The 24,270-nt window shown below is 46.7% G+C and overlaps 1 protein-coding gene across 5 annotated transcripts in view; it reads left to right on the forward strand.

The window, feature by feature from the left end:
- Positions 1–24,270, forward strand: part of LOC147014655 (GRB2-associated-binding protein 1-like) — a 122,974-nt gene that overhangs the window by 71,553 nt on the left and 27,151 nt on the right. For 3 of the 5 annotated variants that reach the window (XM_085852800.1, XM_085852799.1, XM_085852804.1), the window contains exons 2-4: positions 16,790–17,084; positions 23,086–23,323; positions 24,003–24,086. In XM_085852800.1, the coding sequence (XP_085708926.1) occupies positions 16,790–17,084; positions 23,086–23,323; positions 24,003–24,086 (617 nt within the window). Of the gene's footprint in view, positions 1–8,829; positions 9,814–16,789; positions 17,085–23,085; positions 23,324–24,002; positions 24,087–24,270 lie in introns of those variants that run through there. The other 2 variants (XM_085852802.1, XM_085852801.1) reach the window with 2 other exon arrangements.

The raw sequence follows: 24,270 nt of genomic DNA on the forward strand, positions 1-24,270 counted from the left end.
AAATATAGATCATGCTCGGAAATGCAAAGCAAGAGTTTAAAAGACCCCTTCCCATGTCATTTTTTCTCAAGACTGTGCAGTAGGGTATGGTAATCTATAAACTCTCCAGTTATTAGTGTATATGTCATTTTTATGTAATAATTGTCTGAAAATGCTTACAATGCTTCCGTCAGCCATTTCTGTATACTGAAGGTGGACGGAGGTTATCTTTTCACCCCTGTCTTTGTCACTTGTGAAAATCGAAGATTTTTCAACTATATTGGTTGGTCGCTTGCGTTATTTTGTCTGTCTGTATGTCAATCACCCACTGGTCACAGTTTTCGTCCATCTTCACGAAACTTCACCACCTGGTAGAGTTAGTCATAAGCAAGAATCCTATTGATTTTGAGATCAAAAGGTCAACCTCGGCCAAAAATCAACAATTTTCAAATTTCCAAAATATTCATCTGATTGACTTGAAATTTAAACAGGATTTGCATATCACGTCAATGAATTGAACCACCTATTATTTTTAAGGTCAAATGTGTTTTATGGATTTTGCAAGTATCTAGCTATGCACGACATCTTCCTTGTTTGTTTGTTTGTCTCTGTCTGTCTGTCTGTCTGTCTGTCTGTCTGTGAGCAGGATATCTCAAATGGTTATGGACAGATTGGGATGAAATTTGGTAGACAGGTTGGGTGTGTGACTAGGACGAATTGACCAGATTTTAGTGAAGATCTGGGTCTGAGAATTTTTAGCGTGATTCTTCACTGTTGAGAGATGGGGCTAAAAACGATATGCAGTATCGCACAATATCTCAAAATGTTATTTTACGGATTTGGATGAATCTTGGTGGATGGGTTGGGTGTGTGACAAGGACGAATTGATTCGACTTTGGTGAAGATCCATATCTGAATATTAGAATGGAAAAAATAAAAATTTAAAATGATTTTTCACCATTTAGTGGGGGCAACTTAGCATAACAATTGTGCATTTTGTGAGGAAAGCACCAAATTTGGCGCACTAGTAGCCTATCATATTATGAACAGATTTGGATATTGGGCCATCTCAAAATTTTTGATGGCAGTGGAAAATGGCTGCCACAGCCATCAGCGGCTGAATTTGAGATGGCTCAATATCCAAATCTGTTCATAATATGATAGGCTAAATGTGCCAAATTTGGTGCTTTCCTCACAAAATGCACAATTGTTATGCTATATTTAGCTAAGTTGCCCCACTAATTTGAGAGATGGGCCCACAAACAATATATAGCATGATATTTCAAAAAGTTGTGGATGGATTATAACAAAACTTGGTGGGTGAGTTGGGTATGTGATGAGAACAAGCCGATTTGATTTTCATTGAGGTCCAGTTGCAGATCCGGCCGATCGGTGGGGAACAAAAGGTAAACTGTTCAGCCTGGTGGAGGCATGCACTCCACCGATTGCCATTCTCATTTTTCAATGGTTCAGGTGTTTTTAAAATTCTATTTTCCAATTTGGTAGAATTCAAAAGGAATAATAAAAAAACAAGCGTCATGTAAATGTCACATGATTTGGCAACTCCTTTTTTTTCGTGGAGAAATTCAACGAAGCATAGGGAATGCAGTTTTTTTTATCAGTTTGAACATCAGTCAAGTTTAGGAAAGAGTAAAACATTCCTGCACAGTGACAATTTATGTTGAAAAAAGGGAGGAAAAGATCAAGTTGAAACCAGCCACAGCTAACATAAAACTTCAAAGTTCACAATGAAAGACATTAAACGTTTACCTATGAGGGTTAGTGTTGAAAGTTAGGTGTGTTCAGGTAAAGATCCTTTACGATTGCATTGATGTTTGTAACTCGGGAGAAATTGAAGTGTTCTTTGGAAGTTCAGAAATTGAAATAGCTCCGTAGTTCGTTTGCTTTTTTTCTGCTGTTATCAATGGATCCTCCTCCTAATGATAGCTTTGTAAAAAAAAGAAAAAAAAGTATATATATATATATATATATATATATATATATATATATATATATATATATATATATATATATATATATATATATATATATATATATATATATATATATATAATATGTGTATGTTTAATTTTCTTGGTTTGTTGAACATTTGGCTCCTCTCAACAGAGATGATGGTCAAGTGGTCCCAAACAAGAAATGTGTATGGTATAACCATGCATTGTGGCCCTGTGGACTAGGATCTGTGTTTTTATAAGACCATAACATTAGGCCTTGGAGGTATTCATATCGTGGTATTCTGTCGAAGCCAGGTTCAGTACTGCTGAAACAGTCTCTTCACAAGGGTGAAACTGACTGGGTGGTTTCCCAGCAGTTCCCTTCCCAGCAGTAGTTATGGCAGAAATTTTGTAATCTGTTCATGGTGCCGGCGATACCTCGCCTCCTCTTCGTGAAGGACACCGTGGCGATCTTAAACATCCACCAACTGATCCTGTGGATTGGACAACCAACTTAATGTCCATCCAAGGGGCAGCACACACATTGATTGATCACTCCCTGTGAAACAATGGGATCACAGTTTATAGCTAAGTTGGGATTCAAACCCAGGGTAGACTGTTTCGAGGCTAGTGTGCATACCTCGAGGCCATCCTGTGAGCCTTGAGCGAGGGTACATGTGTATTAGATAGGCAAGTTTTGCTTGACCATGTACTTTGGTCTTGGGGATGAATTACACGTGCTTGGCTTTGTTCCAATGTTTACTTTTTTTTCTTTTTTTTCTTTCATTTACTTTTATTCTATTGAAAAGTCATCGCTCAACATAGATAACAGCCTGGGATCCAGAAATACAACCTTGGATTGATTCCCTTTCCAAGGAAGGGGTGTGGGAGGGGTGGCTGCGTTGCCGCAGAGGTTTTAAGGCGCACTGGATCTGCGGTTAGCTGCGGTGTGGTTTGTAAATGGGCAGTTCTGTGTCTTTCTCAGATTTTTGACGAAGAAGGAAGTTGCATTTTAAATTTTATACACTTTACTAACATTGATTTGAATCTCATGGAGGAGCTTGTCCATAAATCGAAATCAGGACAAAGACTGCAGTTGACATCAGTGTACTTTTTCATTAAATACAAGGACATTAGTCGACAAAATGGAAAAACACGCATGATTGATGGGATGTTAACATGTGTCTCTCATCATTAGCTGGGGGTCAATCAGATGGGTAGACAAACAGACCAACCAGATTACTCACAATTTTTGTCATTTTTCGATTTATCAATATTGATGATGATTTGTTGTCAGTTTTTGACTTTCAACAAAATGGCAGAATTATTTTTGTCCTCTGGAGTAGCACATGTAGTTACAGCATGCAGTACTCCAAAGTCTCAACGATTACTTGTTTTGTTTGCTTGTTTGTCTGCACAGAACGGATGTCTATTAATTGTGTACCATTGGAACGTGAGTACGTCTATTAATTACATATTAATTATGTCGATTATTCGTTATGTGGGCTGGCGGGAAGGCCTTGAGGTTCTAAGTTGTCTCGCCTTGGTTCCAATTCTAACTCGGCTATAAAGTTTCATCCTGGTGTTCCCCAGGCAGGGGGATTCATCAGTGTGTATGCTGTCCCTCGGATGGATGTTAAACTGGCATCCTGTTTGCTGACATTCATTGGTGTCCTTCGCAAAGAGTAGGCGAGCTATCGCCAGCACCACAAACGAATTCCAAATCTCTGTCCTGACCAGCAGAGGGCATTGCATCAGCGGCACAGCCGTGCCCTCAGCCAATGATGCTACCCCACAGCCTTGTGCTACATTCAAACAAATTAATTACATTACACACCAGCGTGCAGACACTACACAAATCGAGCAATCTGCTCTTTCTAGTTATTTTAAAAATCTCAGTGAACTATTGGTGGTTGGAGGTGGAGATGAGGGATCAGCAATCTCAGTCCTGGAGCTTGTCAAATGTGATTTAATTAAAATAAATAAATATTTGTACATCATAGCAAGATGTATGTGGGGTGTTCAATAAGTTGTCGGAATGAGATGCACTCGTCCAATAATCTTTGAGTAAATTCAGGAATTTCTCTTTATTTCCAGTCTTTTCGGAAGAGTCGCAAAATATTTGTACTTTTCCAGTATTTATGGGGGGAGGGGTGTAAATGGGGGGAGGTCAGGATTAGCATGCTCATCTGTGAAGCAGCCTAGTCTGGGATTCATTCCCGATGGAATATGATCCCGACTCCGAGCAATCAACCGAGTGCTTCCCAGACAGGGTGTTGCATCATGTCGTGCACTGTCCTCGCGTGGATGTGTCGAGTCAAGCTGTCTTGTCTGCTGTGACTCGGTCACATTTTGGAAAGGATAGGCCATTGCATTGTGGGACCTTGGCCAACTTCTAACTTCCTGCCCATATATATATATATATATATATATATATATATATATATATATATATATATATATATATATATATATATATATATATATATATATATGGGAGAACTGCAACAAGAGTTGCAGTATAGCATTACCTCAATAAAGGTATCTAGTGTCACCTCATTAATGATGCAACGGACCATATTCTTGACTGATTTTCATTCCAGATTGCATGTTTTGGATAAATGCTAAGTGGCCATATGATCTCTGATGAAAGGCTGATTTGTTTTTCATCCGGTGGATTATTATTGACACAAACTGAGCATGCTGCTCCTGTTGTGTTGGTTTTTATAATATTATTATTCGTGCAACTTCCTTCTGCTGCGGTGTCATTAAAAATTGGATCGGACCTTGTCGTAAGACAATGGTTGATTGCATGTGACTTCGTGGTTTATTGGTTTTTATTGGGTGATGTGTCCCAGGTCTTGAGCTGGTGCATTGTAGAGTACAGAACCACAAATATGGCTTGGACTTAACATGAGGGTCAAATTGATGAGGGGAAATGGAATATGAACCTGCATTCCCAAACGGCTTTCCTTTCTTTCTCCACTTTGAACACACTGCTTGACCCTCTTTTCTGAGTTCTGCCCCCTGACCCTCTTTTGTTAGTCATGCCCCCCCCTCGACCCTCTTTTGGTAGTCCTGTCCCCTCAACCCTCTTTTCTCACTCCTGCCCCCCTCTACCCTGCTTTCTCAGTCCTGCCCCCCTCGACCCTGCTTTCTCAGTCCTGCCCCCCTCGACCCTGCTTTCTCAGTCCTGCCCCCCTCGATGCTGTTTTCTCAGTCCTGCCCCCCACCTCGATCCTCTTTTCTCAGTCCTGCCCCCCTCGATCCTCTTTTCTCAGTCCTGCCCCCCTCGACCCTCTTTTCTCAGTCCTGCCCCTCGACCCTCTTTTCTCAGTCCTGCCCCCTCGACCCTCTTTTCTCAGTCCTGCCCCCCGACCCTCTTTTTCAGTCCTGCCCCCCTCGACCCTCTTTTCTCAGTCCTGCCCCCCGATCCTCTTTTCTCAGTTCTGCCTGCCCTTCATCCTCTTTTCTCAGTCCTGCCCACCCTCGATCCTCTTTTCTCAGTCCTGCCCGACCTCAACCCTCTTTTCTCAGTCCTGCCCGCCCTCGACCCTCTTTTCTCAGTCCTGCCCGCCCTCGACCCTCTTTTCTCAGTCCTGCCCGCCCTCGACCCTCTTTTATCAGTCCTGCTCGCCCTCGACCCTCTTTTCTCAGTCCTGCTCGCCCTCAACCCTCTTTTCTCACTCCTGCCCCCCTCGACCCTGGTTTCTCAGTCCTGTCCCCCCTCGACCCTGCTTTCTCAGTCCTGCCCCCCCTCGACCCTGTTTTCTCAGTCCTGCCCCCCCTCGATGCTGTTTTCTCAGTCCTGCCCCCCACCTCGATCCTCTTTTCTCAGTCCTGCCCCCTCGATCCTCTTTTCTCAGTCCTGCCCCCTCGACCCTCTTTTCTCAGTCCTGCCCCCCTCGACCCTCTTTTCTCAGTCCTGCCCCTCGACCCTCTTTTCTCAGTCCTGCCCCCTCGACCCTCTTTTCTCAGTCCTGCCCCCCTCGACCCTCTTTTCTCAGTCCTGCCCCCTCGACCCTCTTTTCTCAGTCCTGCCCCCCTCGACCCTCTTTTCTCGGTCCTGCCCCCCCCGATCCTCTTTTCTCAGTTCTGCCTGCCCTTCATCCTCTTTTCTCAGTCATGCCCACCCTCGATCCTCTTTTCTCAGTCATGCCCACCCTCGATCCTCTTTTCTCAGTCCTGCCCGACCTCAACCCTCTTTTCTCAGTCCTGCCCGCCCTCGACCCTCTTTTCTCAGTCCTGCCCGCCCTCGACCCTCTTTTCTCAGTCCTGCCCGCCCTCGACCCTCTTTTATCAGTCCTGCTCGCCCTCGACCCTCTTTTCTCAGTCCTGCTCGCCCTCATCCCTCTTTTCTCACTCCTGCCCCCTCGACCCTGCTTTCTCAGTCCTGCCCCCCTCGACCCTGCTTTCTCAGTCCTGCCCCCCTCGACCCTGCTTTCTCAGTCCTGCCCCCCTCGACCCTGCTTTCTCAGTCCTGCCCCCCTCGATGCTGTTTTCTCAGTCCTGCCCCCCACCTCGATCCTCTTTTCTCAGTCCTGCTCGCCCTCGACCCTCTTTTCTCAGTCCTGCCCCCTTGACCCTCTTTTCTCAGTCCTGCCCCCCTCGACCCTCTTTTCTCAGTCCTGCCCCCCTCGATCCTCTTTTCTCAGTCCTTCCCCCTCGACCCTCTTTTCTCAGTCCTGTCCCCCGACCCTCTTTTCTCAGTCCTGCACCCTCCCCCACCCTCTTTTCTCTGCGCTTCTCCCTGACCCTCTTTTCTCTGCCCTTCCCTCCCCGACCCTCCTTTCTCTTCTCTTCCTTTTCTAAATTACAAGGTTTCTCAAAACCCAATTGTGTTTAAGATAAATAAATGATCTCTGGTAATGCCATGCACGCCGTTATAAAGCAGCAAGGTGCCCTCGAAGTTTTATTTTGGGCAAGTAGTGCTTCGAGCTCACGTTGGTTCACTGTGAGCACGCTGTATGTGCTGTGAGTGGTGCCAATACTGATATACAGAATGTCAGTGCCTCCAAAAAGCATCTGCTCCTTTTACATCATAACTTGTGCACTTCAACCTGTCTGAGTTCTTACACGGACATTCTTTGTGGCATCAAAAAGACCACTGAACAACTTTTGAGGTTTCATTTGTTATTTTTAACAGGGATCCAAAGCTTGTGGAGGAGCTTGTACATGTACCGCATCCAGGACAATCGGAGACATCACTGAAGTATAAAACAAGTTATAAGGACGTTACAAGAAATATGCAATGGTTTCTGACAGGATCTTGGGGTCTTCAGTTTGAGCCCCTGTTGTGCCATGGAAATAATACTAGGTGGGTTGACTCAGCCTGTCATCTTTCTGAGGTCAGCAAAATGAGTACAAGCTTATTGGTAATGCATCGGCGGCAATTATACCGCTTCCAGAAATGATGCAACCAACAGCCACAGGCTGGCTGCATACGACACGACAGCGTTGCTGACCTGACTGTGTAAACTGTCCGATTGCAGGCAGGGTGTTGCATCTCAAAGTGCACCATCCCTCAGATGGACCTTGAGCTCGGTGTCCCACTGTCCCATCTGCTAGCACGAGTTAGTGGACGTTAACTATCTAACGGTGTCCTTCAGAGAGTGGGTGAGCTATCACCGACACATTGAAACAAATTCCAAATTCCTGCCCAAATCTGTTGCAGTCGAACATTCGGCGTGGTCAGCTTGTTCATGAAAAACTTGGATGGAAAAAGACAAAAAAGAAAACACGACCCCACAAGAAGGTGTGAATAATTGGGACCCTAAGGGGGAGGGGGAGGTCGTGTGAGGTTGATCAATATTGAGCATATCAACACAGTATGTGGGATTTCAATCTGGTATCCCAGTATTAGGAGTTAACAACTTCCAAATTCCTGCCCTAACCTGCGTCAAACGTTAGGCCTCGCCAGGGGGGTTCATGGAAAACTTGGGCCAAGTTTACTCTGGCCATCCCCACAAGAACGTGGGAATAATTGTGGCCGTCAACAGGGGCGTCAAGTAGGGGTCGCTGCTTCGGGGCCTGAGCTTCTCCTTTAATCCAATTTTAATACAAATGTAAGAGAGAAAGGGTTGGGGGTGGGGGTCCCGAGGTCGTTTGCCTCGGGCCCATGCTGCCTCTCGATGCCCCTAGCCATCAGAAGAAGAGGAGAGATCCTAGAATTAGGAGTCAAGTGTTCAAATGGGAACACCAAACAAACCAACCCTGTGTTTGCCTGTATTTACATGATCGGTTAGAATGCACCTGCTTGACTAAACCAACACGTTATCATGACGTTCGACAGTGAGATGTCAAGGTGCTTGCTCCATGTGTGATCCACATACGTGCACTAAAAGGAGTGTTTATGACCATACCTTCATGAATGGTGACTCTTTGGGTTTCAACTTGTCTTTATTTTTCTTGTTGTGATTTCTGTTGCCGTTTTATATTGGCGGACGTCAAAGTCTAGGTTAAATATTACCGCCATGGTGGCACGGTTGACAAACAGCAGTAAAGATCAGGAGCAGGAAGAGAAAAACACTCCCCTTGGGTTCCTCAACCACCACCTCCTTCCACCCCACACCTCCCCCCGGACCCCTATCCGTTAGCAACACTGACGCAGACGGGAAAGAAAAGGGCGGAATTTTCAGCCGTCGCTGGAAATAGCCTTCAGGCCAGGCCGAGGATCTTCGCCGCCTCATTGCGAGGAAGCCAAAGTGAGGAGCTGGATCACCACTGCTGGCCGCACGGTTCCTTGGCAAGTGGTTCTGCCTGTGGCTCCTGGCCCTGTGTGGGACTTCCTTACAAAAGCAGTGAGATCATCTTGCCATCACTAAAGGCCTTGGCTATCTCAACGAAGTCGGGCAGCAAGTGATTGATAATACTCGAGAAAAGTGTCAACGTAACTGCATCGATGTCCATCATTTGGGAAGGTTTGGGGTCAGGGGATGTGGGAGGGTTTGTACTTATCGAAACTCGGACCCACGTGTCAGAGTGACATCGTGTTCTTCTTCGACACAGTTGAACAGGATTGCTACTTGGTAGTGGAGGCAGGTGTTGTTTTGATGCCGGTGGACCTTAAAATGATCCATGGAGAGTCACGTCGCTCGCTCAGCACATTGTTGACTCTGTCGTTGCTCTTGCACTCGCCCACTCTTTCCATGCCCTCAAAGATGTTCTTGTCCCCCCACACATCCCTTTCACGACCAATTGCCTCCTCCTTTTACATCTTCCCCTTCTGTCTGATGTATTTTTGTTTGACTGATGCAAATCTCACACAACATGGCTCGTCCTAGCTTTGTTTAGATAAGGATGGTGGATATCAAGGTGTTTGCATCATGCCGTACGAGCACGTTGCCGGTGGTTGTTGAAAGCACTCGATGCACGTATTGACCTTGGTGCGACATGCACACAACAAATTCGTGATTCCAATAAGGTTCCTCTGGAATTAAACTTTAACGGACGTCTCATAAGAGAGGATTTTCGACTGAACTTACAAAATTGGTCATTCGTTCAGAAGATCTACATAACAAGAGTTTAATGTGACCATGAGGGTGTGCAGTGGAGACTGAGGGTGCCCAAAACTTTGGAATACGAAGAGGTGGTGACAGATGGGTGGAGCCTGAGAGGCGATGCAGAGGGAGGGGACGCAGTCTGGATGTGACTGTGATCTCCAGGCTGGGAAAAGCAGTTTCTCGTGGAAGACGAGCGTGGACTCATCTTGTGTTTGTTTTTGATTTTCGTGGTGCTAAGTTCGCCTTGGGTGGTTAGTTCTACGGCTTTGCAGACCGGATTTATCTGCCCGTACACCCAGGAAGTGTTCAAGGAAGTGGGGCGACACACTGAGCCTGGGAAGCTGCTTTGACATGACAGCAGTGATGGCAAGCAACCGGTGAGAGCTTGTGCTTTGTGTAATTGCTACATCACTCCCATTACATACTGCGCTCTGTCTTGGCAATTCAAAAACGACTGAACCATCTTCTGCTTTTACAAATGTTTCTTGGATTTACAATGTGAGCACCATGGTGTCTTGGCAGTTTCCTTGTTGGAGCAACACGGTGCTCATGACAGCACCATGGTGCCTGTCCCATGCTCGCACCATGGTGCCTCATGCAAGGGCAAATTCTCTCATGGTTCTGCCATGGTATCTCATGTTCACCCAATGTCATCTTGTGCAAATACCCTGGGAATTCATTGAAGCATTATTTAAGGGTGCTGAGGTACTGGGTTAAAATTAACATGGTTTTAGAGGGTCTGGATACATGAGTGGTAGTTATTTGATTATTTATTGACAGTGACCTCATGTGGGTTTGGCCTCATGTAGTTCTCACTTTGCGTAGTTGCAGCCTCTTGTACGTCCCGCCTTGCGTAGTTCTTGCCTTGCGGACTTGTGTAGTTCCTGCCTCGCAGTCTCGCGTAGTTCCCTCCTCGCGGTCTCGCGTGGTTCCTGTCTCGTGTAGTTCCCGCCTCACGGTCTCGCGATTTCGCGTAGTTCCCACCTCGCGGTCTCGCGATCTCGTGTAGTTCCCGCCTCGCAGTCTCGCGTAGTTCCCACCTCGCGGTCTCGCGTACATCCCGCCTCACGGCCTCGCAATCTCGCGTAGTTCCCGCCTCGCGGCCTCGCGTAGTTCCCGCCTCGCGGCCTCGCGTAGTTCCCGCCTCGCGGCCTCGCGTAGTTCCCGCCTCGCGGCCTCCCGTAGTTCCTGCCTCGCGGCCTCCCGTAGTTCCCGCCTCGCGGTCTCCCGTAGTTCCCGCCTCGCAGCCTCCCGTAGTTCCCGCCTCACGGCCTCGCATTGTTCCCGCCTCGCGGCCTCGCGTAGTTCCCGCCTCGCGGTCTCCCGTAGTTCCCACCTCGCGGCCTCGCGTAGTTCCCGCCTCGCGTAGTTCCCGCCTCGCAGCCTCCCGTAGTTCCCGCCTCACGGCCTCGCATTGTTCCCGCCTCGCGGCCTCGCGTAGTTCCCGCCTCGCGGTCTCCCGTAGTTCCCGCCTCGCGGCCTCGCGTAGTTCCCGCCTCGCGTTGTTCCCGCCTCGCGGCCTCCCGTAGTTCCCGCCTCGCGGTCTCCCGTAGTTCCCGCCTCGCGGCCTCACGTAGTTCCCGCCTCGCAGCCTCCCGTAGTTCCCGCCTCACGGCCTCGCATTGTTCCCGCCTTGCGGCCTCCCGTAGTTCCTGCCTCGCGGCCTCCTGTAGTTCCCGCCTCGCGGCCTCCCGTAGTTCCCGCCTCGCGGTCTCCCGTAGTTCCCGCCTCGCGGCCTTGCGTAGTTCCCGCCTCGCGGTCTCCCGTAGTTCCCACCTCGCGGCCTCGCGTAGTTCCCGCCTCGCGTAGTTCCCGCCTCGCAGCCTCCCGTAGTTCCCGCCTCGCGGCCTCGCGTTGTTCCCGCCTCGCGGTCTCCTGTAGTTCCCGCCTCGCGGCCTCACGTCGGTTCTGCATCGGCCCTGCTGCCCGGCATCCTCTCGTCTGCCCCACCTTTTGTCTCTTTTCTGGAATATCGATGTTCTTTTCTCTCCGCTTTGTCAATCATCTGGACCGGAGAAGTAAGAAAATTGAAGAAGACCATCATCATTTTTGTTTGTCTTTTCATAAACGACCTTGTGATTAATTGAGAGTCTTGGGCGAGGCCCAGATTTCGATTCCAAACGAGGCTCATTTTGATGTGACAGGCACATATGGTCAGTTGTGGGCTCCATAAATATAGTTCGACGGGTCAGTTGAGCTATTTGTGGATGGGTTTTGGCCGCGGCATGAGGAACGTAAAAGGGCCAGTGTCTTGTCCGCCAAAGTTTAACTTCTACTTGGAAACTTTTCTGAATGCTCCGGTTGCTGATAGCAGGTACCTCACGTTGACTGCTTTCAGCGGAACCGTGTGACAGGGCAGGGCCCATTATGTAAGAAAACAAGTTTCCTGTACGGTTGCTTTCCCTGGTTCTCCATTGGCATCAAGTTCTTCTTGTTTTGGTAAATTATTTGTCAACCAAACGACAGGGGAACAGTTTCCAAAGTGTCCATCAGAACGCACTTCTGCAAACTCTTTTGTCGGTGCTGTTGTGATGAGTTCATGTTACCGAATAGTTTTTGTTTTCGAGAGAAACTCAGAACTATAACCAGATTAATAATCCTCAATAATCACCTTTGTGTTATCCGAATGGTGAATTGTTTTGTGGCCCTGTTGACAGTTTGTAGACATTTCATTGGCTTGTGGGATCAGGCCTCAGCGGCGGATAGCTGCAAAACCTGTTGTGACTACTTTGCCACAGGCCCCTGCTGGCGATGGAAGCCACGAGGGTGTTGCTTTGGTTATTTGTTTAACCCTCGGACCAAGCGCACAAAGTAAGGTCCAAGGCCGTAGCCCTGAGCTACGGGTGGACGGCTCGCAATTTTTCCTCGGTGGGAGCCGCATGGAGCAAACGTCCATGGTGACGTCGAACTACAGATTGCCAGGTATCTGTATCTGCTTACCAAGTCATTAACCACACGGTGGAGCGCAGAGGATAAGGAGGCCGATTGCAGACTTTGCTGGAACTTTGCGCTGACCTCGTATTTCCACTTAAAATGTCATCCGCTTCCACCACATGGGAAGGGTTGTAGTTTAAAATGAAATTGTTTTTGTAGTATAAATAAATAGATAAAGGAGTTCTCCCACATTTTCAAGCCAGTGAGCTTTGTTTGCTCTTGGCTGCATCCATTGGAATGTGTTGGAAAGACCTTTGATCATGGACTTGGCCTTATTGCTCTACTGGTACCCTATTTTGGCTGAGCCACCAAAACAAGACGCCGTGCCTTAAAGCCAGCACGATCTGTGCTTGGCACTCGCTTGGGAAGGAGCAGGGAGCACGGCTGATTCGGTACGTTGGCTTGGTATTAGGTGTGATGGTGCACCGGGAATGCCAGCGTTTCATGCCATGCATACCACTGGCAAATTCTGGCTTGGTTTCTTCGGGGTCTTGCGTGGATCGCACCCCCTGCCTGTGCTCGTTCATGGAACGAATCAAATGCGTCTTTGGTGCCATGACTTCTCGATGAAATACACCAGAGGACGCGGTTGAAAAATTAAATTACGGCATGAATAAGTCGAGTTGTAATTTGATTTTTAACCCTTTGTCGCAACATCATGTCGACCAGTCTTTTAACGACCCCTTAACCACCACCGGTATTCGACTTGAATCGACTTTGTTTCTTTCCTTGTAGTGGCTGCCCATGCCAGTCTCTTGGCCAACCACAGTAACCTTAAAGTGCCAGTCTGGGATTGTAATGGCGTCACTAAATTTAGGAAAGTATGAGATGTCAGATGTTTATGGGGGTATTGCATTCCGCGCACCTAAAAATAGACAGCGGGGTGTTGGTTGAACAAGGCGTGCCATGAGATGAAAAGTCTTATGGGAAGACAGATTACAGCAAAGGCATTAGACGTCTTGGAACAACCTTTCCACTTTGACCAGTTTTCTTGGTAAATGGACTTTCAAGGCTTTGGGAAATGCAGGAACTAAGTGGTCCGATAAGCCCGTGGAGAGCGTGGGTGCTTTTTGTAAACTGCATCATGTTGTGTTTTCTTTTTTTTTCAATTGATGTCATCACCTTCTTGTGTTTCCTTGCTCTGAGATTCGATTGTTCATGTGATCTTAGAGATTTGATTTCCCCCTCCCCCCCCCCCATTCCGCTCCTGTTAAGATGAGGTTCAAATATGCATTAGATCAATAATGAAGATAATTTCATGTCGTGATCTCAACTTCTTCTTTCTTGCTGCAAAATATCTTTAGGGACCATGTTTGTGTATCGTGAAGGTTTGTTCATGAGGAAGCTGCACCAGCGTCCCAGAAGTTGCGGGTTCAAATCCAGCTGAAGGCGGCAGTGTTGAGGATTCTGGTTCTAGACTTCAGGAAGTCGAGCTAGTTTCAGGGGAACTGCCACGTCGCTTGTAGGATTGTCGGTTAAAAGCCCAGCTGGCTCACTGATGACCTTCAGAGTGGGGACAACCTGTTGTCCCCACCTGGTCGGGTCTTCACGTGATGCTTGTCCACTCGTGGTTGTTCTGAATGACTGTGGGCCCTACCCTTCTCCTGTACTTCCAACCTCTTTCGTTTTTAAATCGACATACTATGCATGAGAGGTGGAGCACAACAATTGAGAAAGGAAGGTGTGGGGGTGGTGGAAGGCGAAGAAAAGGAAGGGTTGGGAGTCGAGGAGGAGAAGAGCGGTGAGAAAAGGGAATTTTGGGTCCATCCAACATTCTACCAATCAACAGTTTGATCTCGAGTTGCATCAAGATGGCCCCTTATTATCCCAAACAGAAATTGTAGGGTATGGGATTACACGTTTCTCTGGCAAAATTGCGCACTTAATTCACTGTTTACACCATCGTTTGCGAACGAATAAAAACGCCAACAAGTGGTGCTCTCGACAATTTCTTGTACGGTACGCAGAATTTTCTTGGTTCTCGGATCTTCGTGCTGACCCGAAGCGAGTCAACATTCTGCTAATGAGCAATCTCCAACCTTTGAGAATGTGTGATGTGCTTTGATGCAGTGGGTGTGGTAAATGATGGTACAGGTCTGCGCTTGTGCGGCCTAGCATTTTTATATATATATATATATATATTTTCCTTTGAGGTCTGTCTGACATAACAGAGATGGGCGTTTACAGTGGCCTTCAGGACATTTAAATAATACACAAAGAGCATGGATCACAATGTTCCTCCAGTATAAATTTCTGCTGATTTCACCCGAAAGGGATATTTTGCTTATCCGCCCGAAGCATTTCAACGCGGCTCTATCAAACTGATCCATATGTCTTGGCGTACCTTACCCCCGATGGACTCCACTGGTGTCCTCGGGCTTCTTTTTGTTTCAATTGGTAAACTTTTTCCTTTCTTTTTGATACACAATTTGAAACATCCTTGTTCTGAAAGGCCTTGAGTTTTACTTCCTGATCCACATACAGTTTCTTGCTCAGTAGTTATCGAGGCTATTGATGTCCGTCCAATTCTTGGACACGTCGTCCTCCGTCCTGGCTGTGTCGTGGTAAGACCTGTACCACATAATACGAGTTCCTTTACGAGGCACTTCAATTATAGCAGGAGGCCGTTCGGCCTATTAAGCCTGCACAATGGTTGCCAACTTGTGTTTTTTGTCCATCCTTTATCCTTTTATTTTTTTTTATGCTGAGCATCAAGCAAGGAAGCATCACGTCCAATTTTTAATTGAAGTCTTTGGTACAACTTGGATGGGTTTTGAACCACCGACCTCTCAGACTCAGAGTGGACGTTCCAACCATAACACGAGCGAGTGTGGTTAAAATTTCACCTTCACTGTATATTATTTGAGATTTTGACTCTTTCAAATTTTATTTTGTGCACACTGTCGGAGCAGTGCGAAAAAGCTGGCTTGCTCCGGTTGCAAGATCGAGTCGCTCGTTTTTCAGTCCATGCCAGGGGACATTAATTTGCATCACGTGGTGGTGGAAAAGGGGGTTGGGGATCGAGACAGTAATATCATGAGTTTATGAGTTTAAAACTTTCTGGATTTGTGTAATTGCTGGCTTCATTGTCACGCGCTTGGGTGCGTGTGCTCTAATTTGTTTTTCTTTTCATTTCTGCAGTCCTGTTGCATCATTTTTGTCATGCACTTTGTCTCCAGGCTGCACTGTCATTTTCCCAGGTCTAATGCCTAAACGAACCGACACTCTTAGGGCTAGAGTTGCATTGATGGCAGTACGTCATGCGGCTACACCAGGCATTGGGAAAAAAGTTTCTCATGGCGTCGGCTCCTTGTGGTGGGAATCTTAAGGAAAACGATTTTGTTTGTCAAAAGATGGAAAAAGTTATTGATTATTTGATTATTGCAAAATTCAATGAAGAAAAGGGGTTCATTGCATTATTGCCTTTGATGGGTAGGGGAGAGGTGGGGTGGATCTTGTACATCTTGATTGTCCTTGTGGAAACAATAGGACACACAAACACTTGATACTCGAGACTGAAAGTTTGCAAAGAGCAGCATGGTTGTGTTGGTTTTGAAGGATGATGGGATTTGCGAATAGTTTGTGTTGCTGCAAAACAACCGAAACTTACGGTCTTTGACAATATGCCAAAAATAAGGAATTGCCAGGAAGGAAGAGGGAGGGGACCCTTATTGGTTGTTTTTTGTTGTTCTTTCTGTAAATGTCAGCGTGAATGTTCATTTTCCAAGTTTAGCTCACAACCACCTTGCACTGTTGTCACGCTGTGCGGTTCCTTTGGAGGAATCGAACATTCTTGTGGTCGAACGGAACCCAGAATATTTGAGACGCCGTGGTGGGACGTTGGACGATTTGTTCAGTGACGTAATAAATGCAATGATCTCAAACTTGAGAGAGCTTGCGTGGCTCCGCTAGCTACAAGAATAGTATTAATAATATAATTGCTCAACATGGTTTTGACTCGGGGTCGACGGTTCCTAAGCATTTTTGTAAGGAGCAGTATAACTGCCCATGACTCATCTGAACAGACGTGTCTGTCGTTTGCATTATGTCATAGACGAGTTGCTGTTTTCAGAGCTGCTTTGGGTGAAAGGTTGGGAAACGTCTGTTTTCCGACGGAACATTCCAAAGCGGTGCACTCAGCTCTGCCATCGGGTCATCGGGCCCCAGGCATGCACATTGATCTTCACCTTCCACGTGACCTTTGGACAGTTCCTCTTCAATCGAAGTTGCAATGTTGCACCGGTCGATTTTGGCTTTCGCTTTGACGCATCGTGGGCCTCGGTCACCAATGGAATAATGATGGTGTCATCCTGTGTTTTGAACTTTCCACAGCTTTGCGACATTGGATGTATCACTTGTTTCTAATGGTGTTCTTGTTTGTTTGTTTTTTTTGTTGTTGTTGTCATCACATGAATGCAGGCATGGAAGAAACGATGGTTCGTGCTACGTAGCGGACGGTTGAGCGGGGAGCCCGACGTGCTCGAGTACTACAAAAGTGACTCTGCTCGCCGTCCGCTACGCGTCATAGACCTGAACCTGTGTGAACAGGTGGATGCTGGCCTTTCCTTCGAGCGTAGGGGCTTTGACAACGCCTTTATCTTTGACATAAAGACACTCGACCGCACCTTCTACCTGGTGGCGGATAGTGAAGGGGAGATGAACAAGTGGGTTCAGTGTATCTGCAACGTCTGCGGGTTCAACCCCCATGAGAACGGTAAGAGGCCGCGGGTGTCACGCATTTAGTGTTGGAATGTAGTTTGCTTATGGAAAGTGAGTGCTCTGATACATGGGGATGAACTTTGTATTTGGGGTGGTTCAAGGGACTTTAGCTTGTGTAATTGATACCGAACAGGGAGATGTGCAAGGAAGAGTTGAGTGAAAGGTTGGAAACCAAAAAATGAAAAAGATGAGAGCTGTCTGAGCAGAAAATTAATAAAAAGAAGGATCAAATAAAGGGGGTGAAGGTGACTGATATATGTTTAAAATGGAATCTCCTATGGTAATCTATACAAGTGTGTTGGTGTGTTCTCTGCACAACTCCAATACCATGAAACCTACCTAGTAGTCTGAAACTTTACATGCACACGAGGAAAACTCCAAGGAAGTGCATGACTGAAAATTGGGTGTTTGGGTTGATTAAAACACCCCCCGTTTTGAAGATAATTAACGGCCTTATTTAATTATATCCTTCATCAGGCACATCCTTGGTTACCACTCTCTATGGGATTTTAAGGCATATCCTAGGTAACCGAGCTGGTGTCTGAAGCTGCCATGTTTTTTTGGCCGAATCAACGATGCCTTGACTTGGAACAGGCTGCAATGATTTCTGAACGATAAAGTTTTTTTTTTTCACTTTCCTCGCTCATATTATCGAATGCCTGTTCATCCTAGCTATGAATCGTGTACATCGCTTTTGTAAGTGCTATAATTTTCAAATTAGGAGCGTGGAGCGATTTCATGCATTATATGATACGATTTTCCACGATCTACTCTCACAGACTAATTAAAGTAAAGTATATCGTCGAAATATTATTTCGGCTTTGAGGATCGGATATTGTCCGGACTGAATAATTGTCGAAATCTGGAGTGAAATCTGATAATTTAAAGTAATAACGAGTTTTATCACAAAGCTTATGTTACTATTTACGTTCAGCAAGCAAGGTCCCTCCTCCATACATACACACAAGAAAATTTGAAATTTCCAAAGCATTAAACTTATCTTTTTCTACTATTTGGAGAATTATATTGAGTGAACAAATTTTTTTTAGGAATGCAACAAAATTAACCTTAACCAGCTTCATTGAGCTGTATGATTTAATGCATTCACTGCTTGACTACGTGCCCTGTCCCCCAGAGGGACTGCCTATCCATAGCGTCTGTCAGATCTGTGTCTATATTTTCGGAGGTTTCGTGAGGTGATCTACAAGGAATCAAAACAAATCTGGTGAAAAACGGACGTTTTAAAATAAAGTTATAACGTTTGTGCAAACCATGAACTGACGTGACGTGACGTGAACCAAACCACGTGACGCATGCACTGACGAGCAGGCAATATGGCGGATTATCTGAAATGTTTATTTCACGAGTGATTAAACTTTGCGATGTCTCCAGGGTTGTTCCACATTAAACAGCAACTCTTTTGAGGACAGTCGTTATTTGAACAAATTCATTTAATTTCTTTCACTGCTGTGGGCACGGTGTAGATCAGCTTTATAGTTAAAGGGATTTATAGTTAAATTGCCGATATCGGCCAAACACCAGCGTGTGTGTGCGTGTGCGTGTGCGCACGTGCATGCATGCGTGCGTGCATGTTTTGTTCATAAAGCATAACATATTCTCTCTGCTAACTCCCCTACCCCCACCCCTCCCTCTTTGTCCCATCCTTGCTTTACCCCCTCTCAATACAGTGCAGCACCCTCCTTCCAGACCTCTCTCACTCACCCCTCCCATCTCTCTGTTCGTCCCTGTCTTTGCACATATCTGGACAGGAGTGTCTGGATGGTATTTATCTCCGGATGCGTCCGATCGATGTTTGTCCCTGAACATGTCCGGGCGGTATTTATGTCCAGACGGGAGTTTATCTCTGTACCTGTCTGGGCAGCGGTTGTCTCCAGACGGCTTGGCTCCGGACGTATCTGGGCGGTGTTTGTCTCCCACTGTGCCTGGGTGGTGTTTGTCTCCAGACGGCTTTGCTCCGGACGTGTCTGGGCAGTGTTTGTCTCCAGACGGCTTTGCTCCGGACGTGTCTGGGCGGTGTTTGTCTCCAGACAGCTTTGCTCCGGACGTGTCTGGGTGGCGGTTGTCTCCAGACGGCTTGGCTCCAGACGTATCTGGGCAGCGGTTGTCTCCAGACGGCTTGGCTCCGGATGTGTCTGGGCGGTGTTTGTCTCCCACTGTGCCTGGTCGGTGTATGTCTCTGGGTGGTATTTATATTATGACTGGTAGAAAATGTATTTCAGACATTATTTTGTTTCCATCTTCACTGTTATGCTCTGCAGAATCATTTTGATGAGGGTATGAATCATAATTAACGCTCCACCACACATCTGCCTTTCCTTCCTCTCACCTCTTGCTGCCTTTGCTTCCCTCACCCCTCCTCGCTTTCTTTTCCTCCTCTCACGCTGCCTTCCCTTCCCCCACCCTTCCTCACTTTCCTTTCTTCCACTCACACTGCCTTCCCTTCCCCCACCCCTCCTCACTTTCCTTTCCTCCACTCACGCTGCCTTTCCTTCCCCCACCCCTCCTCACTTTCCTTTCTTCCACTCACACTGCCTTCCCTTCCCCCACCCCTCCTCACTTTCCTTTCTTCCACTCACACTGCCTTCCCTTCCCCCACCCCTCCTCGCTTTCCTTTCCTCCTCTCACACTGCCTTCCCTTCTCCCACCCCTCCTCGCTTTCTTTCTTCTTCTCACATCTGCATTCCCTTCCCCCAACTAGTATGTTATAATGAAACGTTTTGAAAGTTATGTTTGTATACAGTCCAGAATTGATTGAATTGCTTGCAAGAGCTAGGAAAAACATTGATGCATATAGGATCATCCTCAACATCAACAACATCGATGTCATTTGTGGCATGTAACATGCGAACAACCTGGGGGGGGGGGGGGGGAACGTGAATTTGTTTGGCATGTTGTTGCTGAATCAAAAAACAACCCCACTTTGAGATAGTAAGCGGTGTAACCTGGTGCCAAGTGATATCCAAGAGACACCACACCACTTTCTACCCACAGTCCCGGCAGGAATTAGTAATTTGTTGAGAGTGCCGATGATGATGCACCTTCTCTTCATGAAATATACCATAGAATCTGTAACGTCAATCAATGACCATCGCAGACAGATGGGTCCTTCAGTTTAATAGCCATCCGAAGGACAGTGTAAATCATGATGCCTTCCCCAGGCTGCAAAACACCACAATGGCGGTTTATAGCTGGGTTGAGATTCAAATCCAGGCGAGACAGCTCAAAAGTGAGTGTGAGTACCTCTAGGCTATCCTCCCAGCCTCCACCATGTGTTTTTGAAAGGAATACATCGATGACCCCAAAGACCATGTAGTGACTTGAGTATTTGCAGAGCCTAACCTTGGTACGGCATGGATTTCGGAGAAATGATCTTGCTCCCATTTTGCGTAAAAGCATTTCATTTTGATAAAACTCGGTTGTATTGATACTTCCTGGATTAAATCCCCCTGGTGGAAATGTACCGGACAAACTGGGCTTCAGTTTTTGACAGTAGGAGGGACGTCGTCCATCGGATCGTGTGTTGTTGATGCCGTCGCATCTGTGGGTAACAAAGATGCCACCATACATGTCTCAAAGAGTGGGCTTATGGATTGGTACACATCCCCAAATTATCATCTCTACGGTTCACTTTAAGGATTCAGCCGTATCTGGGAATGATCTTTCTTGGTCTGCAACCGTCACAGCGGTCCCATAATAATGCTCTACGAATGGTGAGCCTTCAATAGCAAACCAGGTATTTAAAGTGCAGACAATAAACCGAAGAGGTTGAGGGTGTTGTGAAGCAAGGATGCTGACCAGTAAACGTGTGAGTTAAGAGAATAAGAAGTGAAATGGGACTTTAATAAAGCCGAGATGTTTTTGGTGATGTGGACGCGTATTTGATGGTCACCCAGCGGCGGTTGGTGATCGGCTGTTTAAGGGAATGGACGGTTGCCAGGTAATCGGCAACAAGAAGAAAACAAATCTGCATCACCCTTTCAAGGTGATGCATGGAATGGTCTCCCTGGAAAGGTAGTGGCAGTAGAAGAGGACAGACATGTTGAAATCGGTGTTTGATAGGCACCCAAGATGCATTGGAGATGGAGTGCCTATGGGGATATTGACAGGACTAGTAGTAGGTATCCACACACAAGTAGGTAGCTTGTGTGTGGATGGGTGATGGTTTCTGAGGTTGGTGCATCGCAGGCATGATGGGCCGAATGGCCTTCTTGTGTGTCAGGTCACAGATGAAACAAAGCTTCAATTACAACCACAACAATGACAATATAGACAATTGTAATAATATCTTACAACTACGCAATTCATCAATCTAGGCCTTCACACGGCGTTGCAATGGCTCGGCCACTACGTGACTGAAGCACAACAACATTCCTTCGCTCGCATAGCTTTCTTCATTTGGCGGTGCACTTTTTATGGACCCGCCGTGTCTGCCAGGGCGGCGTTGGCTGCTCAGTTTGCTCGACTGCAACAGCTGTGTTGCATGTTCGACGAGTTTTATTCCTCGTAGGAATTTGCCTCGGCTGTCTTTCAGGGGAATTTAGCAACTTTGTTTGCTTACGAAAGGTGTGGGCTCCGGTGCGTTGGGTAGCTTGTAAGTGATTTGTGGCAATCACAAAGGTGGAATGCTGAGATGCCTCCATATTAATGATTTTTAAAAGCTTCAAAAATGTTGCCATTGTTGGGCGCTCCCATGTGAGCATGTAGTTGGTGGCGCCAGGGTCCCAGGTTCAAATCCCATATAGTGTTGACGTGTCTGCTGTTTGTTGACATTGTTTGGATACATGTCGTGTGTTTTGACGTCACTGCCCTGGTTGCGATTGTAGGTACGAGTCCATCCGCGAATGTGAGACCGTGTAAAAAAAACGCAAAACAAAAATCAAACAACGGTGGCAAGTTAACACCTGGATAAGGTAATGGGTGTGGTGTTCACGATGTACCATTTTCGATGGTCGACGAGGCTTCTTCCCCCAAAGCCAATTTGCAGTAATTACGAAAAGTCCATTTTGGTGATGTGTGAGCAGGTTTTATTTGCGGGCGGTACGTGGACGAGGCGTGAACACTCGTGCAATTCGATGGTTGTCGTGTCCCGAGCTTCGAGTACAGATCGAGCTTCTCGCTCTGCAATGCGCACACAGGCCCGTTGTGGTTTTGACGCCGCCCCGTTGTGGGGCCACGACGTCGGTGGCATCTTTGCTCAGCACACAAACAGCAATGCAGGCAGACTGACTAGTGCACTGAACTAAGGTCACAGAGCGGCCATTGTGCGGTGGCAAAGCATAAGAAAAAGACTTTGTGAAACTGGATAACGTTGTGCCCATGTACTTGTTCGCGCACACATCGGTGATTATTTGGGCCTTTTATAAGGCAGCTGCTGGGATTATACTCCCGAGTTCTTCCCGGTGTAATGGTCCTCAAATTTTGCTTTCGTGGCATGGATTTGCACCGGCGACGCTCAAGGGGACAATCTCGATCTGTTTGGTTGAGGGAACAAGTTTGCTATGGGTGTACCTGTATTACATTTATTTATTTATTTATTTTCTTGATCGATTTTTATAAACAAGCGATAGTCCCTTAACATTAGGTGATCCATGTGGACGGAGACGCTATACCGACGACCATCGCTTTTGATCCAAGGGAGAGCAAATGCATGTCCCAATACTTTTGACAAAATCATGACGGTTACAGTTCATCTTTTGTGCGATTGCAGTTTACCAGTTGGTTTCTCCGATGATCCTCTTGTGTAAATACCTTGACACCGGTTGTTTTATTTTGCAAAAGGATGTCAAATAAATTGTCGTGCGTGTATTTCCGCCGACACCGACCGACCGGTCCTCCTTGAAGACCAGTTTTCCAATAATGATGACACTTTCACATTGTGTATTAACAGAATTGGTAGGTACCAAAGTTTGTCTCCTCTCATTTTAAAATTGCTTTTATAATGTTTGTGTTCAATGTTGTGCCTTTCCCATTGGCAGACCACGTGAAGGCTTGTGAGGTGACGGGACAGGTCCGAACGGACTCTGTATCGAGAGCGAGAAGCGGGTCTCAGCCGCTTGTCTCTTTGTCCACCCAGTCTGTGGTTACCTCTCCGCCACCGCCGTACCAGGCGGCTCCTTTGCCCATGAGGCCGAGCATTTACCAAGAGGATGGTACGGATGTTCAGGAGTACTTGCTCCTGTCTGAATGTGTGACCACAGTGCCATCACACGACAGGTTAGTTCTTGTTTGCACAGGATAGAAACTTTCCCGAGGAAATGCCGAGCCCTAGTTGGTCCAGCAGTGGTGATGAATGGCTGATGTGAGACTATTTGAGAAATCCATTTATTGTTAGTAAGAGTTGTCATTGGATGACTACATGTTGGATTGCATGATTGCACGTCCTCACGAAACAGCGATTGTGCATTGGACCGGGATTTGATTACAAATTCAGCCAACTGATTGCATCAGCAATGAGGCTCAGCAGTGCCACTGATGCAGTACCTCGTGTAGGTTTTGGCATGAATTTGGACAGGGTTTTGGCACACAATGGCGAACTTTTTGTGAAAGACGCCGTGTGATACTTTACGTCCACCCGCTAATGTGAGCAGACTGGGCACCCAACTTCATGTCCACCTGAAGGATGAAACACTCATTGGGTGCACTTCACCCCATTTGCTAAGAACCAATCTGCATCTTTTTATAGTCTGGGTCAACAATCAAATCTATACGAGACGGCTCAAAGAAAAGTGCACTACGTTGATGCAATCATGTCGGATTTGGTAAGAGTAATTCCTGTATACAACCTCTGACTGGCTTTACCTGTAATCAACATACAGTAAGAACCCTTCAGCATCCACAACCTAATTTGGAATCGATTGTATTCATCGGCTCGCGTTTGCTCCCTTTTTCCCAGCCCTTGCAGCGTGCTCAGTCGAATGCAATGTGCACAGACGGAGGAATATTACATGCTGGAAGACTGGAAGGGCAAAGGAGAACAGTAAGTGTATCGACGGGTTTGTGGTAGACAGGTCGCCTTGTCCGGCCTGTCTTTATAATGAAGCTCATATGTGCAAAGCACAACAGGGGCACCGCGCACATCCTCGAGTTAACGTGGCCCCAAAAATACTGGACTACTTCTGTGACTTGCGAGCAGATTTCATAAGATGCGTTTTGCCCCCTTG

This window comes from Eptatretus burgeri, chromosome 13 (genome assembly GCF_056783735.1).
Source record: "Eptatretus burgeri isolate ZD-2024b chromosome 13, Ebu_testis_v1, whole genome shotgun sequence".
Taxonomy (NCBI): Eukaryota; Metazoa; Chordata; class Myxini; order Myxiniformes; family Myxinidae; genus Eptatretus; species Eptatretus burgeri.